Source organism: Lacerta agilis, chromosome 10 (genome assembly GCF_009819535.1).
Source record: "Lacerta agilis isolate rLacAgi1 chromosome 10, rLacAgi1.pri, whole genome shotgun sequence".
NCBI classification, from domain to species: Eukaryota; Metazoa; Chordata; class Lepidosauria; order Squamata; family Lacertidae; genus Lacerta; species Lacerta agilis.
The window spans coordinates 29,051,208-29,066,043 of NC_046321.1; the positions used below are offsets into that span (position 1 = coordinate 29,051,208).

At 39.6% G+C, this 14,836-nt stretch overlaps 1 protein-coding gene across 14 annotated transcripts in view; it reads left to right on the forward strand.

Annotated features, from left to right (window-relative positions):
* Positions 1-14,836, forward strand: part of TNRC6B (trinucleotide repeat containing adaptor 6B) — a 103,382-nt gene that overhangs the window by 12,112 nt on the left and 76,434 nt on the right. For 11 of the 14 annotated variants that reach the window (XM_033162685.1, XM_033162673.1, XM_033162676.1 and 8 more), the window contains one exon: positions 4,307-4,374. The exons of 2 other annotated variants lie outside the window; for them this stretch is intronic. In XM_033162685.1, the coding sequence (XP_033018576.1) occupies positions 4,307-4,374 (68 nt within the window). Of the gene's footprint in view, positions 1-3,416; positions 3,484-4,306; positions 4,375-14,836 lie in introns of those variants that run through there. One more of the 14 variants, XM_033162679.1, reaches the window with a different exon arrangement.

Consider the following 14,836-nt stretch of genomic DNA (forward strand, 5'->3'; position numbering starts at 1 on the left):
CACTGGCCTCAGGATGTTGAAAAGATGGTAGTAACTAAATAAGACACATGCTTATTTGTGGGATTACATAACCATTGCTTAGGTTTAAGTAGGACCAGTAGAATAATCCTCATGGAACATTATGGTCAAAAGTGGAGTCTCCTACAGTGGTCTGTGTAGATGTGCACATTCCTGAATTAAATGAATACTATTTGGTTGGATAGGAAAGTTGAATGAATACTATACTTGCCCACTGCCCTTCATCTGATGCGTAGAAATTTTAAAACTTGGTTGCATTTTATGGTTCTTTTCACATGTAAGGGAAGCCACAATTTCTGCCACTTTTGTGCCCAAGTGTTAGGTTTGTGCACCTAAGTACACATCTTGCATCAATCATTGTATCTTAAACTGGGAAGACAATTTAAACTGCAAACAAAACTGGAAGCCATAGTTTGAACGTAGATAAACTATGTCTTGCAGATTCATAACTTTGCCTGTTTCTACAAAGAAGTATAAGTGAGTGAATTGAAGAATACAAGGTGGGAGAAGAGTAATTAGCTTGACCATGGTTTGCCATTAAAAGCGTAAAGCATGCATACTGGTGTACACAAAATAATTTATACCCATGTAAGTGAAGGGAAGTAGCCCATTTTGAAATTTTAGACTTCTTACTCTTTGGTGTTCAAAGAAACTTTCACAGAAAAATAAAATACTTTTTAAAAGAAAAAGCTGATATGGTGTATTTCATATCCTGCATTACCCCTTGTGATAATAGTCATTTGTACTCTTAATTTATTCTTTGACCTATGGCAGTTTCTTTCATCTTTATAATAAGTTTTTAAAGTGAATTCAGATAAATTGGATTCTAACATTTGTAAAGCAGCAAGTATGACAGTCTTCCTATTGGTTATGCAAGACAGGAGTTTAAAATTGGCCATCTCATGTTGCACAACCAAACAGTGGATGTCTGGAGATGATAAGAGCTTATCTCTAAAGCCCAGCAAGGTGTTAGGCTCATACTTACAGCAGAGTGTCCTGAGTTTTAAGAAGTCTGGCAATGCCATAGGCTGAAGTGGTTAGAGAAATATGGAGAGTGAATAGTCGGTGAAATTTTAAAAGGTAAAGGAGTTGTAGAATTTATTAGTCTACTTGGATCAGAAAAGGAAGTGCCTATTATGAATCATGTATGGCTTGAAGACCAAGAAATATTGTTAACCCTTATTTCCCTTTATCTTTAGGTTTATTCTTTAATTGTATGCCCTCATGCACCCCATAACTGGTGTGACTATTTTTAACATGTATGTCTTAATTATAGAATCATAGAATTGTAGAGGTGGAAGGGACCCTGTGGGTCATTTAGTCCAACTCCCTGCAATGCAAGAATATTTTGCCCAAAGTGGGGCTTGAACCTGCAACCCTGTGATTAAGAGTCAACTATAGCATCCAGAAAGATGGCAATCCAGCCCTCTGCTTACAAACCTCCAAGGGAAGGAGAGTCCACCACATTCCACTGTTGAACTGATCTTACTGTCAGAAAGTTCTTCTTGATGTTATCTAGGAATCTCCTTTCTTGTACCTTGAAGCCATTGGTTTGTGTTGTGCCCTCAGTAGCAGGTGAAAACAAGCTTGCTCTATCTTCCATGTTACATCCCTTTAGATATTTGAAGATGGCCATCATAACTCCTCTTTTAAAAAAAAAAAGTAATTCTGTAGCCTTCCTATAAAATAAGTTGTGGGTAAAGTGATTTCTTTGAAATGAGAGAGATGTAGCTACATTGTATATTTTTCCTGGTACTGTACTGAGTAATGCTCCATATTGTTACACAGCAGCACCAGCATATCTCTCTCTCTCTCTCTCTCTCTCTCTCTTCTCTCTCTCTCTCTCTCTCTCTCTGTGTGTGTGTGTGTGTGTGTTCTCAATATTCAGAACCAGCAGGACATGGAATAAAATTGTCAGGGGTAGTTGTTTCTGTAATTTTGTATTATAACATGCTCCCCACTGTAACCATTTTGTGAATGGTCCCCCAACCCTCTAAAAATTCAGAATGTACCCACTAGTGCAAAACATTTGGTAACCTCAAAAGTAAGAGTTTTTCCCCATGAGCTTAAAGCTGAAATAAACTGATTGGATTGGATTGGGTTTTCCCCATTTGAAAGTCAGCCTAATTTGCTTCTAAGCATATAAATTAGCATAATATTTTATGCACATGAGTCATGGACCTGTGCCCTTAGTCTTTTAAGTATATAGCAACACCACTGTTAAGGTACTTCTGGACAAAGTAAAAAGCTGAAATATATGGCCTGGTTTGCTAGAGAACTGAAATTTGGAATTCTAATAACTAGTACAGGAGTATTGGACATCACACTACCCGGCCCTAGAGGCAGCACATGTAAATAGCTTCAGAAACAACCAAGAAGGAAAATACTTTAAATCTTTTAAGTCACTTGAGTAGCCAACATGATGCCCTCCAGATGTTGTTGAGTACAATTTGTTTCATACCATGCTGACTGGGGCTAATGGGAGTTGGAAGTCAAACAACATCTGCAGGACACCTCTTTGCCTATCCCTGCATCATGTCTATTCTGAAAGCAGACCCTGTCAAATGCTTAAGCATACAGTTACAAATCTGTGAACAAATACATGGTCTGGTGCAAGCGTAATGCTGCATAATCTCTTGTCTATAACCAGATGCACTGAAGCCAGTACTAGTCATGATTAGTTGGAAACCAAAGTTTACAATCTTAATTCTATTCATGCTTAGTAAGATTGCAGCACATGTAACACTAACTGTGGAGGGAGAAACGAGGGAAGGAGACTTGGAATCGTAGAATTGGAAGGGACCGAGAGTTAAATTGAAACATTGTTTCTTAACCAGCAAAAACAAGCTGGTAGTCACACCTGAGTGATGGGTAATGTTCTAGTTTTTTTAGCTGGTGTATTTCAGCCATTTCCCATCTAATCTCTGGAATTTGGGTAGTACGTACTCATCACCAAAGAGATGTTCCATGATTAAAAAAAAAATAGTGATGTGACCAATCTCAGTTTTCATAAGGAAAAGATTTGGTAGTTTACTAGAAATTGTGAAATATCTTAATTATGCAGCTACTCCTGTAGCTCTATATAATGTTAGTGCTAAGGTTTCTAGCTTTGCCTCTTCATTAATATGCTAGTTTCTTACCCACAGGAAGTTTTGTTTGTTTGGAGAAGCATTCAGTTATTTGAGTCTTTATTTGCAGTCGGAAGTGATGTACTCTAGACACAGGTTTGCAATCTCAGTGAAAACTAGACATTGGATGCCAGGGCAAGATGTGGCCTTCAGCCACATCATAAGTTGTGGAAGATCTGCGAATTATTTGCAAAAATAGTTTCAAAAATTCACCCTTTCACAAGAGACCATTTCTACATCCATATTTTTCTTCCCCCACACTAGCTTTCCCTCACACTGTTGCCCAGCCTCTGCTTTCCCATCTGCTTACAGTCTCTGCCTGTGTCCCCAAATCAAGGTTTGTTAAACCCTCACTATTCCTACTTGAGCATATTTCTAATCTATGTATGAGGGGAGGGAATGACAGGAACATTTTAATCTCTCCTGGGGTGACACAGTACCTTGGCCATATCAGTGTGAATCAAATTTCCTGACACCCACTGCTCCACCCATAATGACTGTTGCCACTGAGCATGTGTAATATAGTTGTATAGCATGGGAGATGGAAAGTCCACAATGGACTTTAAATACTAAATGAAAGGCAAGTCTCAGTAACACATTTAAAGTTTTGAAAGCATCGACCACTTGGGCAGATGTTAAAGCCTTCTTAAAAGAAGATGGGTAATGCCTAGAGGAAAGAACCCTTCTGTCCCAAACATATAAATGACACTCATCTGGCTATTGTGTCCAATTAAGTTTGGGAAATTCAGACTCTTCACTGAGGAGAATTCTCTATACCAAATTTAGAATGGTTGGACAAATTTTGATTTTTAATAAAGAAAAACACATCTCAATGTATATAATCAACTTATACAACTTATGCAGAAAAAAACATGGAAGCCTTTATATGAAAAAGTAAAGAATCTAGGTCCCATATTTACTCATTTCATGTTTCAACATATAAACTTTCTTCTTCATGTTTTGCTTTATCGTAACTATGAGTGCTAACCATGAGAGTGGCAATATGACCGTGGGGTATGCATTTGTTAAATTTCAAATGGCAATCTCTTGGTTAGAGCTAACAATGGAAACTGGTGATCAATTCTGATAGGGAAAAGGGCCACTTTGGACAAAATGTATTTTGCTCCATCAATGCTGACCTGCAATGCTTGCCTTCGCAGATGGAACATGAGGATTTTGTAATGGAAGGGCATGGCAAGACTCCACCTCCTGGTGAAGAAAACAAACAGTGAGTCATGTTTATTTAAAAAGGGCCTTAATCAGTAAATTATACAAAACATGCAAGATAAATGTGTCTGAAGCATTGCTTCCTTTTTAACATATGCACAGTTTTGTTGTTTTACGATTAAATCTTAAGCAGCCAAAATAAGGGTTGTAATCCTAAACACACTTACTAGGGAGTAAGCCCAATTGAACACAGTGCACCAGGTTCGACTAATGAGCCATGCTCATGGAAGCCCAGACAAGGACCTGCTAGGGCAGTGCATTTTCCTCTGCCCCCAATTGGCTTTGGTGTGTGTGTTGAAAGAACCCCCAGAACAGCACAGGGAAGAGAGGAGAAGAGGGATTGTTCTGTCTGGCAAGCTGAAATGCTGGGGCTGATGGAATGATTGTCATAGTGCTACATTAAATTCCTCCCAGTAGAACTTACTTTTGAATTGACATGTGTAGGGTGGCCTTTCCTGGAGAACATACCATATTGCCAGTGGTGTACGTGCAACTTTACATCACTTTGCTAGAGAAATCACAGCAGCATGCCTGGTAGGGCCTCCCTATTAAGTTTATGATGTTTATCTTAAAAAGTATCCTTTTTCAAATGTGGGCCTTGCCTTTCAAAGCTAAATTTGGATTTTCCACTTCTAAGATGCCCAGACATTAACATGTATTCCAGTATGTAGCATAGTGAATTATTTTTGGCAGTACACTCTGATTTTACAGTTTCTGCAGGAGAAAATTGTTTACATGCTCAGTACCACAAGAAGGTATGTGCTTGCATTGATGGATGCATTAGCCTTTTATTCCTCCACCAATTGTTCTTAGATTCCTAGTCCTCATTCCACACGGTCTTCTGTCCCCTTCCAGCTGCTCAACTTCTGTACCCTGTCTTCTTTTTTCCTCCCTCGTAGGCATACATTGAACTTCCTAGCCCTCAACCCTTTGAGCTGTCCAATGTCCTTGTCTCTGCACTCTACCCCTCCCAACAGTGCAGAGCTGCTCTTTTCCCTCTCAGTGTTTTTCCCCCTTATTGTATGTTATTCAGTGTTCTATTGCTGATTCTCTTTCCTCCTCCTCCTACACACTTTGGATGTTCTTCAATATTACTGATTCTCACCCCAAAAGAGAGGGTGGGTTTGCAGGTAATAAACATATTCTTTTATACGCTTATGGATGGGTAACCACATTCCCTCACAGACATTCCCTCACAGACAACCTCTCTGGGGCTTTGCACCAGCAGTGAGGTGGGTCTAGCTCAGGGATAAGGGAACCTGTTGGGCTCCAACTCCCATCAGCACTAGCAGGCATGGGCAGTGGAAAAGGTTATCTCTATTTATCTCACCAACTCTATTAAAAAAAATTATTAAAGATTTTCTTGATTTACAAAGGTAGTGCAATGTCTCTCTTGTATTTTTCCGTATAACATTTTTACAAATAAGTTTTTGTTGTTGAGACATTAGGAAGAAAGGGGGGAGAGAGGTGGGTGGGATGGGGGGATAGGTGGGGTGGGGTGACGATGTTTCTATTTTACTTAATATGAGTAGGGTTTGGTGTCAGCGTTGTTTGTGTAGGTTCTCTGTTGTTCGCTTGTGCTCCTTTGGCGGTGAGAGAGGTTGGGGTTGGCTCACCAGCTCTATTTAATGTGTAAAGTGCCTTCAGTTCATTTAAACATTTTAAAAAGAATATCCTCTTCTCCCATGGTAATATGAATGAAACCTATGATTTCCTACACACTTCTGTAATTGAAACCAGACTCAATACATGTAAGGACTCTCAGTGGTTGCTCATGAGGAATCAGGCAGACGCAGAACTTCTTCTAAACTAAGTTATTTATTGTGCCGATATTTACAGTGGAGTTACAGTAAAGACGTCCAGCTCATCCCTCTGCAGAGTCCGGGAATGTCTGCTTCCGGTTTTTAGTCCAACATAAGAGGTGCGGGATTCTGAACCCCCGCCTCCCCCTTCCATGTCCTTCCTCCCTGTGAAAACGGGGCGCGGGAAAAGCTCCCTGTTCCCCACTTCCTGCCTGGTGCTGAGGCTCTCCAACTCTGTCACAGCCCCTGCGCCGACTTCCTGCTACCAGCTCCCCCTCCCCACTGGATTGGCTGTCGCTTCCCTCACTGGGAAGACGATGAGCTGCTCAAGGCAGGAGGGGGTTCCCGGTACTGCAAAAGCGGGCTGTCTTCCCGCAGCGGTAAGGGGGGTTTCCTGACAATACAATTTTTGCTTCTTGTGATGTTACAGTTTTCTGATACAATTCCAAACAATACCATCTGCAGTTCTACCTTTTCCTATATTTTCCAGCACCTTCAGTAAAATACATGCTGCTATACATGGTGATTTTCTATTCTATTCTATTCCATTATTATATTGTATTATATTATATTGCTGCATATTATTATATTATATTATATTATATTATTACACACACACACACACACAACAATTTCGCTTGCTAAGAACTGTGTGGGTACTGGAAGAAGAGCTGGGTTTGAAAATATTGAATCCATACTCCTGATTTGCTTAAGATTTCTGTATCTCCTGCATTTTTTGTTTGTTTTAAGAGAACTCTGTCTTGGGCTACTTCTACCCATGACAAAAAAAAAACAACTACTGGTGCCAGGGAGGAAGAATCTGTGATAGAAGATAATCCAAAGGCCTGCTGATCTTGTCCCAGCTAGCACAGAAGTTGGGGGAAGATGGAGGAAAACAAGGACTCCAACCAGCTTTAGGACTGGCATGTGTCAGGGGTGTGTTGGGGGATGGGAGGGCTTTGGATCCTGTGGATTTAATCCTTCCCATACAGACACCTTTTCCCTTTCACTGCTGTTATGTGCTGGCTGCAGAGTTTCCACAGTCTCACTAAGAGACTCCTAAGAGTGGTCCTCCAAGAGTGGTCGTCCTTGGTGCAATACAATATCCTATGGCTCCCAGCACATCCTGGAGAGTGAAGTCAAATGGGCCTTAGAAAGCCTTGCTAACAACAAGGCCAGTGGAAGTGATGATATTCCAGCTGAACTATTTAAAATTTTAAAAGATGATGCTGTTAAAGTGCTACACTCAATATGCCAGCAAGTTTGGAAAACTCAGCAGTGGCCAGAGGATTGGAGAAGATCAGTCTACATCCCAATCCCAAAGAAGGGCAGTGCCAAAGAATGCTCCAACTACCGCACAATTGCACTCATTTCACACGCTAGCAAGGTTATGCTCAAAATTCTACAAGGCAGGCTTAAGCAGTATGTGGACCGAGAACTCCCAGAAGTGCAAGCTGGATTTCGAAGGGGCAGAGGAACCAGAGACCAAATTGCAAACATGCGCTGGATTATGGAGAAAGCTAGAGAGTTCCAGAAAAACATCTACTTCTGCTTCATTGACTACGCAAAAGCATTTGACTGTGTCGACCACAGCAAACTATGGCAAGTTCTTAAAGAAATGGGAGTGCCGGACCACCTCATTTGTCTCCTGAGAAATCTCTATGTGGGACAAGAAGCTACAGTTAGAACTGGATATGGAACAACTGATTGGTTCAAAATTGGGAAAGGAGTACGACAAGGCTGTATATTGTCTCCCTGCTTATTTAACTTATATGCAGAATTCATCATGCGAAAGGCTGGACTGGATGAATCCCCAACCGGAATTAAGATTGCCGGAAAAAATATCAACAACCTCAGATATGCTGATGATACTACCTTGATGGCAGAAAGTGAGGAGGAATTAAAGAACCTTTTAATGAGGGTGAAAGAGGAGAGCGCAAAATATGGTCTAAAGCTCAACATCAAAAAAAACTAAGATCATGGCCACTGGTCCCATCACATCCTGGCAAATAGAAGGGGAAGAAATGGAGGCAGTGAGAGATTTCACTTTCTTGGGTTCCATGATCACTGCAGATGGTGACAGCAGTCACGAAATTAGAAGACGCCTGCTTCTTGGGAGAAAAGCAATGACAAACCTAGATAGCATCTTAAAAAGCAAAGACATCACTTTGCCGACAAAGGTCCGTATAGTTAAAGCTATGGTTTTCCCAGTAGTAATGTATGGAAGTGAGAGCTGGACCATAAAGAAGGCTGATCGCCGAAGAATTGATGCTTTTGAATTATGGTGCTGGAGGAGACTCTTGAGAGTCCCATGGACTGCAAGAAGATCAAACCTATCCATTCTCAAAGAAATCAGCCCTGAGTGCTCACTAGAAGGACAGATCCTGAAGTTGAGGCTCCAGTACTTTGGCCACCTCATGAGAAGAGAAGACTCCCTAGAAAAGACCCTGATGTTGGGAAAAATGGAGGGCACAAGGAGAAGGGGACGACAGAGGATGAGATGGTTGGACAGTGTTCTTGAAGCTACTAACATGAGTTTGGCCAAACTGCGAGAGGCAGTGAAGGATAGGCGTGCCTGGCGTGCTCTGGTCCATGGGGTCACGAAGAGTCGGACACGACTGAACGACTGAACAACAACATGGCTCCCAGAGGCTATGAAATTGCACTCTCAGAAACCATTGGGCTTTGAAATTGAGGATATTTTAATAGACAAAACTTCAGCTAGCATGTGTAGCTTTATCTCTCCTACTTTTTGCTGATAGCAATGGTGGTTTTTTTTACTTTTTGCCATTAAAGTGTGACAGTTGCTCTGTTTTTTTGGATAAAGTCTAAGAAGCAGGAACTTCTGGATGGGGCATAGAGTACTCATTACAAATTTGGCAGAAAATAGTAAAATACTCGCCTGTTTAAAAATGTCTTTACATTTGTTTGGTTGTCTACAGTGGATTCCACTCTTAAGTTGCAGCACTCTGAAGTTGTGCAGGAATAACACAAATGTTTTTTTTTAGGTTTCTGGAGAGTTAATAAATGTAATTCTTAGGGTGTACATGACTATCTAATGTACTCTATCATAATTTTCTATCTCTCCTACTTTCATAGTCATACTTTAAAATCGCACCTGGAATTGTATAATGAGGCAATGTGGAGGCTTGAGTATGCATGGCCTCGACCAGCCTTTCCCCATCCTTGTGCTCTTCTTATGTTTTAGACTACAGCTCCATGACCATTGGCCATGCTGGCTGGGTCTGATAGGAGTTAGGCGTCCCAACACTTGGAAGGCATCCGATTGGGAGAAAGCTGGTTATCTCATTAGTCTTGAACTGGAGGATTTCTCCCCATTTCTGAGTCTTGGTGACTGAATTAAGTTGCATCAGCAGTTGCATTACTATTTCTCTTTCTTCAATTCTTACTCCTCCTTCTTGCAAAAAAAAGAAGAACATGATTAAAGATGATAGCACTAAATCAATATTTTTACTTTTTAAAGTTCGGGTTAGGAGAAGCTGGAGTCTACTGGGGACTACACTGTTAATCATTTCTATAAGACTCTGGTTTATTTGGTATAATGAACCCTTTAATGAGAGTGAAATTAACAATCCTTTTACATAAATTTAGGCCACAGAATAAGGCTGTTTAGATGTTTGTTTTCCTCTGCTGGGGAAACAATGGTTTCAGTATTCAGGATTAGGAATGACCTCTGTGCAATGGCTATGGTTTGATGTTCACTTCTACATGTTGTGAGGGAATTAGGGAGGAAGCATGTGAACTGCATGCATGTGTGGGGAGTAGCATCCAGCAACATCTTATTAACTTGCTCAAAGCTGTCATGTGAGTTATATGGTTAGACCAATTAGTACCTAGGACTTCCTTATCCCACAGCTGAAGTGATACAGTGCAGGAAAATGTTGAGGTCATCACATGCTGACCCATGATTTTTCTCTGTGTAGAACTGCCTTCTGTATCATACTGAGCTTTGAGGTAAGTAGAATAACAGCTCAGCATGGAGGTAGTCTTTGTGGGCAATTATTGGACTGATTTCTCTTGGTATTTTTTTAAAGAATGAAAGATAATAATTTATTATTTGTACCCTTGCCCATCTGACTGGGTTACTCTGGGTGGCTTCCAACACATATAAAAGCATAATAAAGCATTGAACCTTAAAAAGCTTCCCTATACAGGGCTCCCTTCAGATACTGGGGAAACCCTGCCAGATGGGTGGGGTATAATAATAATAATAATAATAATAATAATAATAATAATAATAATAATAATAATATACTGGTTTTGAGCTTTTCCATGTCATGCAGAAAGAGTACTGTATTTTACCTGAAATTCCATTTCCCATGAAAGTATTTGCTTTTGAAATAAATGTGCAAATACAAGCTCTTGATTGTGACTGTACAAATGAAGTAGGCATTAAAATGATAGCCCCTTTATCTAGAAGCGGCAAAAGTCATTTACTAAAATAGTCCCTTCATGAGCTTTTGAAGCAGAAGAAAAAATAGGATTCATGATGTCCAGACCTTTTTATATAGGTTCACGCAGGTGGTTATTCCTTCTGTCTCAATGGAGGCAAGAGAAACTTTACATAAACAGTAACTATTATAAGAAAGCTCATTAATCAGCTGTGATACCTCAGTACACTGTCAAGTGACCTGGTAACTGCCATGCCACACTATATTAGTAAGAATCTGTGTGTAAATGTCTGGTTATTTAGAAGGCTAGTGTAGCTAAAACAAATGAAAACAAAATTGGGGGCTTGCAATAGTATCTTGTGAAAACAATTACCAGTAATGTAGCACACCCATGCATTGCTTTTATCATGTCCTTGAATTGAATACTAAAATGTTTTTTTGTGCAAAACATGATAATATGTCCATGCTGCAGGGAACTCCTAAGTAATTCTTGGTATCCCTTTTTTGGGGAGGAGTAATGTGTGTTGTTGATATAATGGGTGAAAGAGCCAAGGTTTTAGAAGATGATGATGATGATGATGATGATGGTGATGATGATGTATAGTCGGGTTAGAACATTCTAATGGAAGAGGAATGGTTTAGTTTGGCTGGCACTGATGTGATGTACTTTCCTCAACTTACCAAAGTTCACTCATGCAAGTGTGCACACACCCCTTTCACTCACGCACATACAGATACCCATACCTTTCATTCTCACTTCTCTGGTGTAGTGCTTACTAAGGCATTAGACATATTGAGCTGCAATGTGCTTTTCCTTTTAAGTCATATACGGCTAACAAAATCAGAAGTGCTGCATTTCCCCCAGTATCCACCAAAATAGGTAATTCTGTTCTGTTTTTAACCATTCTATTCCTCTCTGACCCTTATTCATTCTGTTGCTCTGTGTACCATACTCTTGAGTTGGTTGCTGCAAACTGATGACTACTAGATAATTACCTTGTATTTGGAATCAAAGCTACATGCAACGAGTCATCAGTTCAAGAGGTTTAGGATGAATAGTTTCCAAGGTGTATGCAGTTGTTTCAGTTAAATAAAAATGGGTCTTCAGGTAGTTGCTGTTGTTTTGAGGTGGGTGGGGGTAGATCTAAGAACTTACAAGATGGCTACAAAATGATTCGAATCTCAATGCTAGGAAGGATTGTGTGTTTTTAAGAAATAACTTTTTTTGTGAAATTCAAGCTCTCATTGTTTGGAGCCATCAGTGGGTTACAGCGGTAAAATACCATACATTCTTAGCTTCCATATATAATTTATTTTTGATAATGTTCAGAGCCAAATCCCCAAAGGTCTTTGACCTAGCAACAGCTTGCATAAACAAACTGATAAGAATTGGTTTATCATTATAATAATACAATAATACAACACCTTTATTGGCATAAAGGTTTATCATTATTAGTGAGTTTTTTTGTTTATAGTTATTACAGATGATAAACCAGATTTAATGTCCCTAGTTATCTAAACTTGCAGTGGTGTTTGCTATACCTGGGACATGTTCTGTTTGTTTTTATGGTGTCTTTAATAAGGATTCCCAAAATTGTAGCTAGCGTAGAAGGAAGGCATCTCTCTCTCTCCCTCCCCCCCCCACACTTTCATTGGTTATTGTATGTGAAGGTTTGTCTGTATGAACTAAGTACCACAGTCAAACTTGCTAAGTTTGACATTGCTCCGATACTCATAACCAATAGTTCCTCTGGCTTAGTTGCTTTAGGCCTGCTCAGGATTCTGATGCTGATTAGACTAAGGAGCAGATAACAATACACAAACTAAAACAAATACTTTATTTGCATAGCCACGTTCATCACAGGTCTGCTTTTTTTGCGAAAGCAAATATGCAACAAAAAGTGTTCCTTTTTGTCCTGAAATGCAGAATTGTGTGTGAACAACCCACAGTGTAAGTGCATCATATAAATGATGAGGCAGAGTTTAGTTGTAAAGGTCTGCATACCGTACTGTTTACTCATAAGTAGCAAGCTTGGCCTACACAGTTACAGCCCAAGCCAAAATCCATGGAAACTGACTCATAGAGGAGCATTCTGTGTTTATATGCTGCCCACACCAACCAATAACTTAACATTTGTTTTCAGTTTCTGTAAAAATGTGATGGTTTCATCTTTCCTTTGCTGTTCCTTGTCTCCTCTCTCCCCTGCCATTCTCACCTTGGTGATAAGCTAATTCCCAGCTACACTTTAATTTAAGCTATTTCTTGTAACAGTACCCACACTTTGGAGATCCCTTGTGGATATATTTGCTTTACCGGTATTTTATTTTGGGTCGCAACCTTTGAAATCTTCTCGTATTCTGATGTGTTTCTTCAAGATTCTGTGGCTGTTCTAGCATTGTATTTATTGGTGCCTTATTTATTTGGTGCCTAGTACATTGTTGAGTATTCTCACTTTGTAGGTTGCTTTCGGTACATACCGATACATACATACATACAAAGAAAGAAAGAAAGAAAGAAAGAAAGAAAGAAAGAAAGAAAGAAAGAGAAAGAAAGAAAGAAAGAGAGAAAGAAAGAAAGATGTGGGAGAGGGAAGACTTTTAAGGGGTGAAAATGCATTTTTTCTCTAAAGTTGGAGGAACTACAATATGAAAAGTGAAATGATTCCTGTTAAAAACCTAACATTAAAAGCTCCAAAGCAGCAACACTTACAGTTTCCCATGCTGGGCTGACATCACAATGATCCCTGCCCATCCTGCTGGTGGTGCTGTGGCAGTTTGCCACCCTTTCTTATTTAACTTTTGCAGTTTAGGGTTGGGTGTATATATCTGTAGGAATCACCCTGTTGCCCTCATTAGTAGTGAGACCTTTCTTTTTGGCCTAGCCAGGTTCAGATTTTTATGTGCCTCTTGACTGGGCTGAGCTAGATTACTACTGTATTTTATGTTTTTAATATATAAAAGCTATTTAATAGCATTCTCTACAAATAGCTTGTAGTCTTTTGGGGTGTTGTAGTACAACAGATGCAGATCCATATTTAATCTATATGCTTCAGCTTTGTGCCCTTATCTCATACCAAGAACAAACTTAGTTGGTCTCTAAGGTGCTACTCGAAGGAAATTTATTATATTTTATTTTGTTTTGACTATGGCAGACCAACACGGCTACCTACCTGTAACTATATTTTTGCTTTGGAGCCTGTTGAAGGTTCAGATGGCATAGAACTGGCAATAGACCTGCTAACTGTGATATGTTACTGGAAACATATTATACATTTCTAGTTGTCCTGGCACATTTCAAAGTGCTGGCTTTGATCTTTAATGCCCTAAACTCCTGGGGTATAAAGTATCTTGCAACAGCTTCCTCCCCTGCATCTCCTACAAGTTCAATTTAGTACATTGAGCTGATTTTTAAATGACAAGTAACAATTAACTTTAATTTATACAGCCTGAAAAAGAGTTCTGATGAAGTGGAAAGCTTGCTCACTGCTTATTTAAATTGGTTCTAATGTTGCATTTGTATTTTCCCCCCAATTGGTCTTCAAACAGACCAACTACTATTTTGGAGTAAGGGGAGTGGGAAGCATTTCCTGAAGGTAGGTTTTAAAAGACAATACAGAAAATGTGTTATGCTTCTGGAGCTAAGAAAGGTTTTTTTAATGGAACAGGATTGTTAATGAAATATTTCACACTTTGAAGTAGTTGTCAATTTGTGGATATGGTGCAAATTTAGAAGCATTTGCAAGTATGTGTGGTGCTTTGGGGGCATTTGGAAGAGTGAGAGCTGTTTGCCTAATAAGGAATTGAGCACTTACAAATGAGCATCTCCTACCTGCTCCTACCACCATTAATTGTTGCACCTCTTAGTTGCTAGAAGATATTATATGTGAATAATTATTAGAATCAATGGTAAGTTCAGATGAAGAAATTATATTAGAATTAAGGCTTTAATTGTATTGCATTTCCCACTTCCTCAGAAGGACTCGGGACTACATTTTGCTATTTACTAATAGAGCTTTCACACATACCATACAAAAGTCCTGTGGAATGGAATAGGCTTCAGATACTGTCTGGAAGAGATAGGGAGGAGACCTTCAGGAGCACAGGTAAAAATGTGTTAGGGCAAACATATTTCATAATAATTCTCAACTTTTTCTGTAAACCATTTTTGCGGCTTGCACTATTGTGGCAACAGTGGTTTACAAACTAGGTTGATTACTGTTATTCAGGAGTGCCTCCAAAGCAAGGTTTA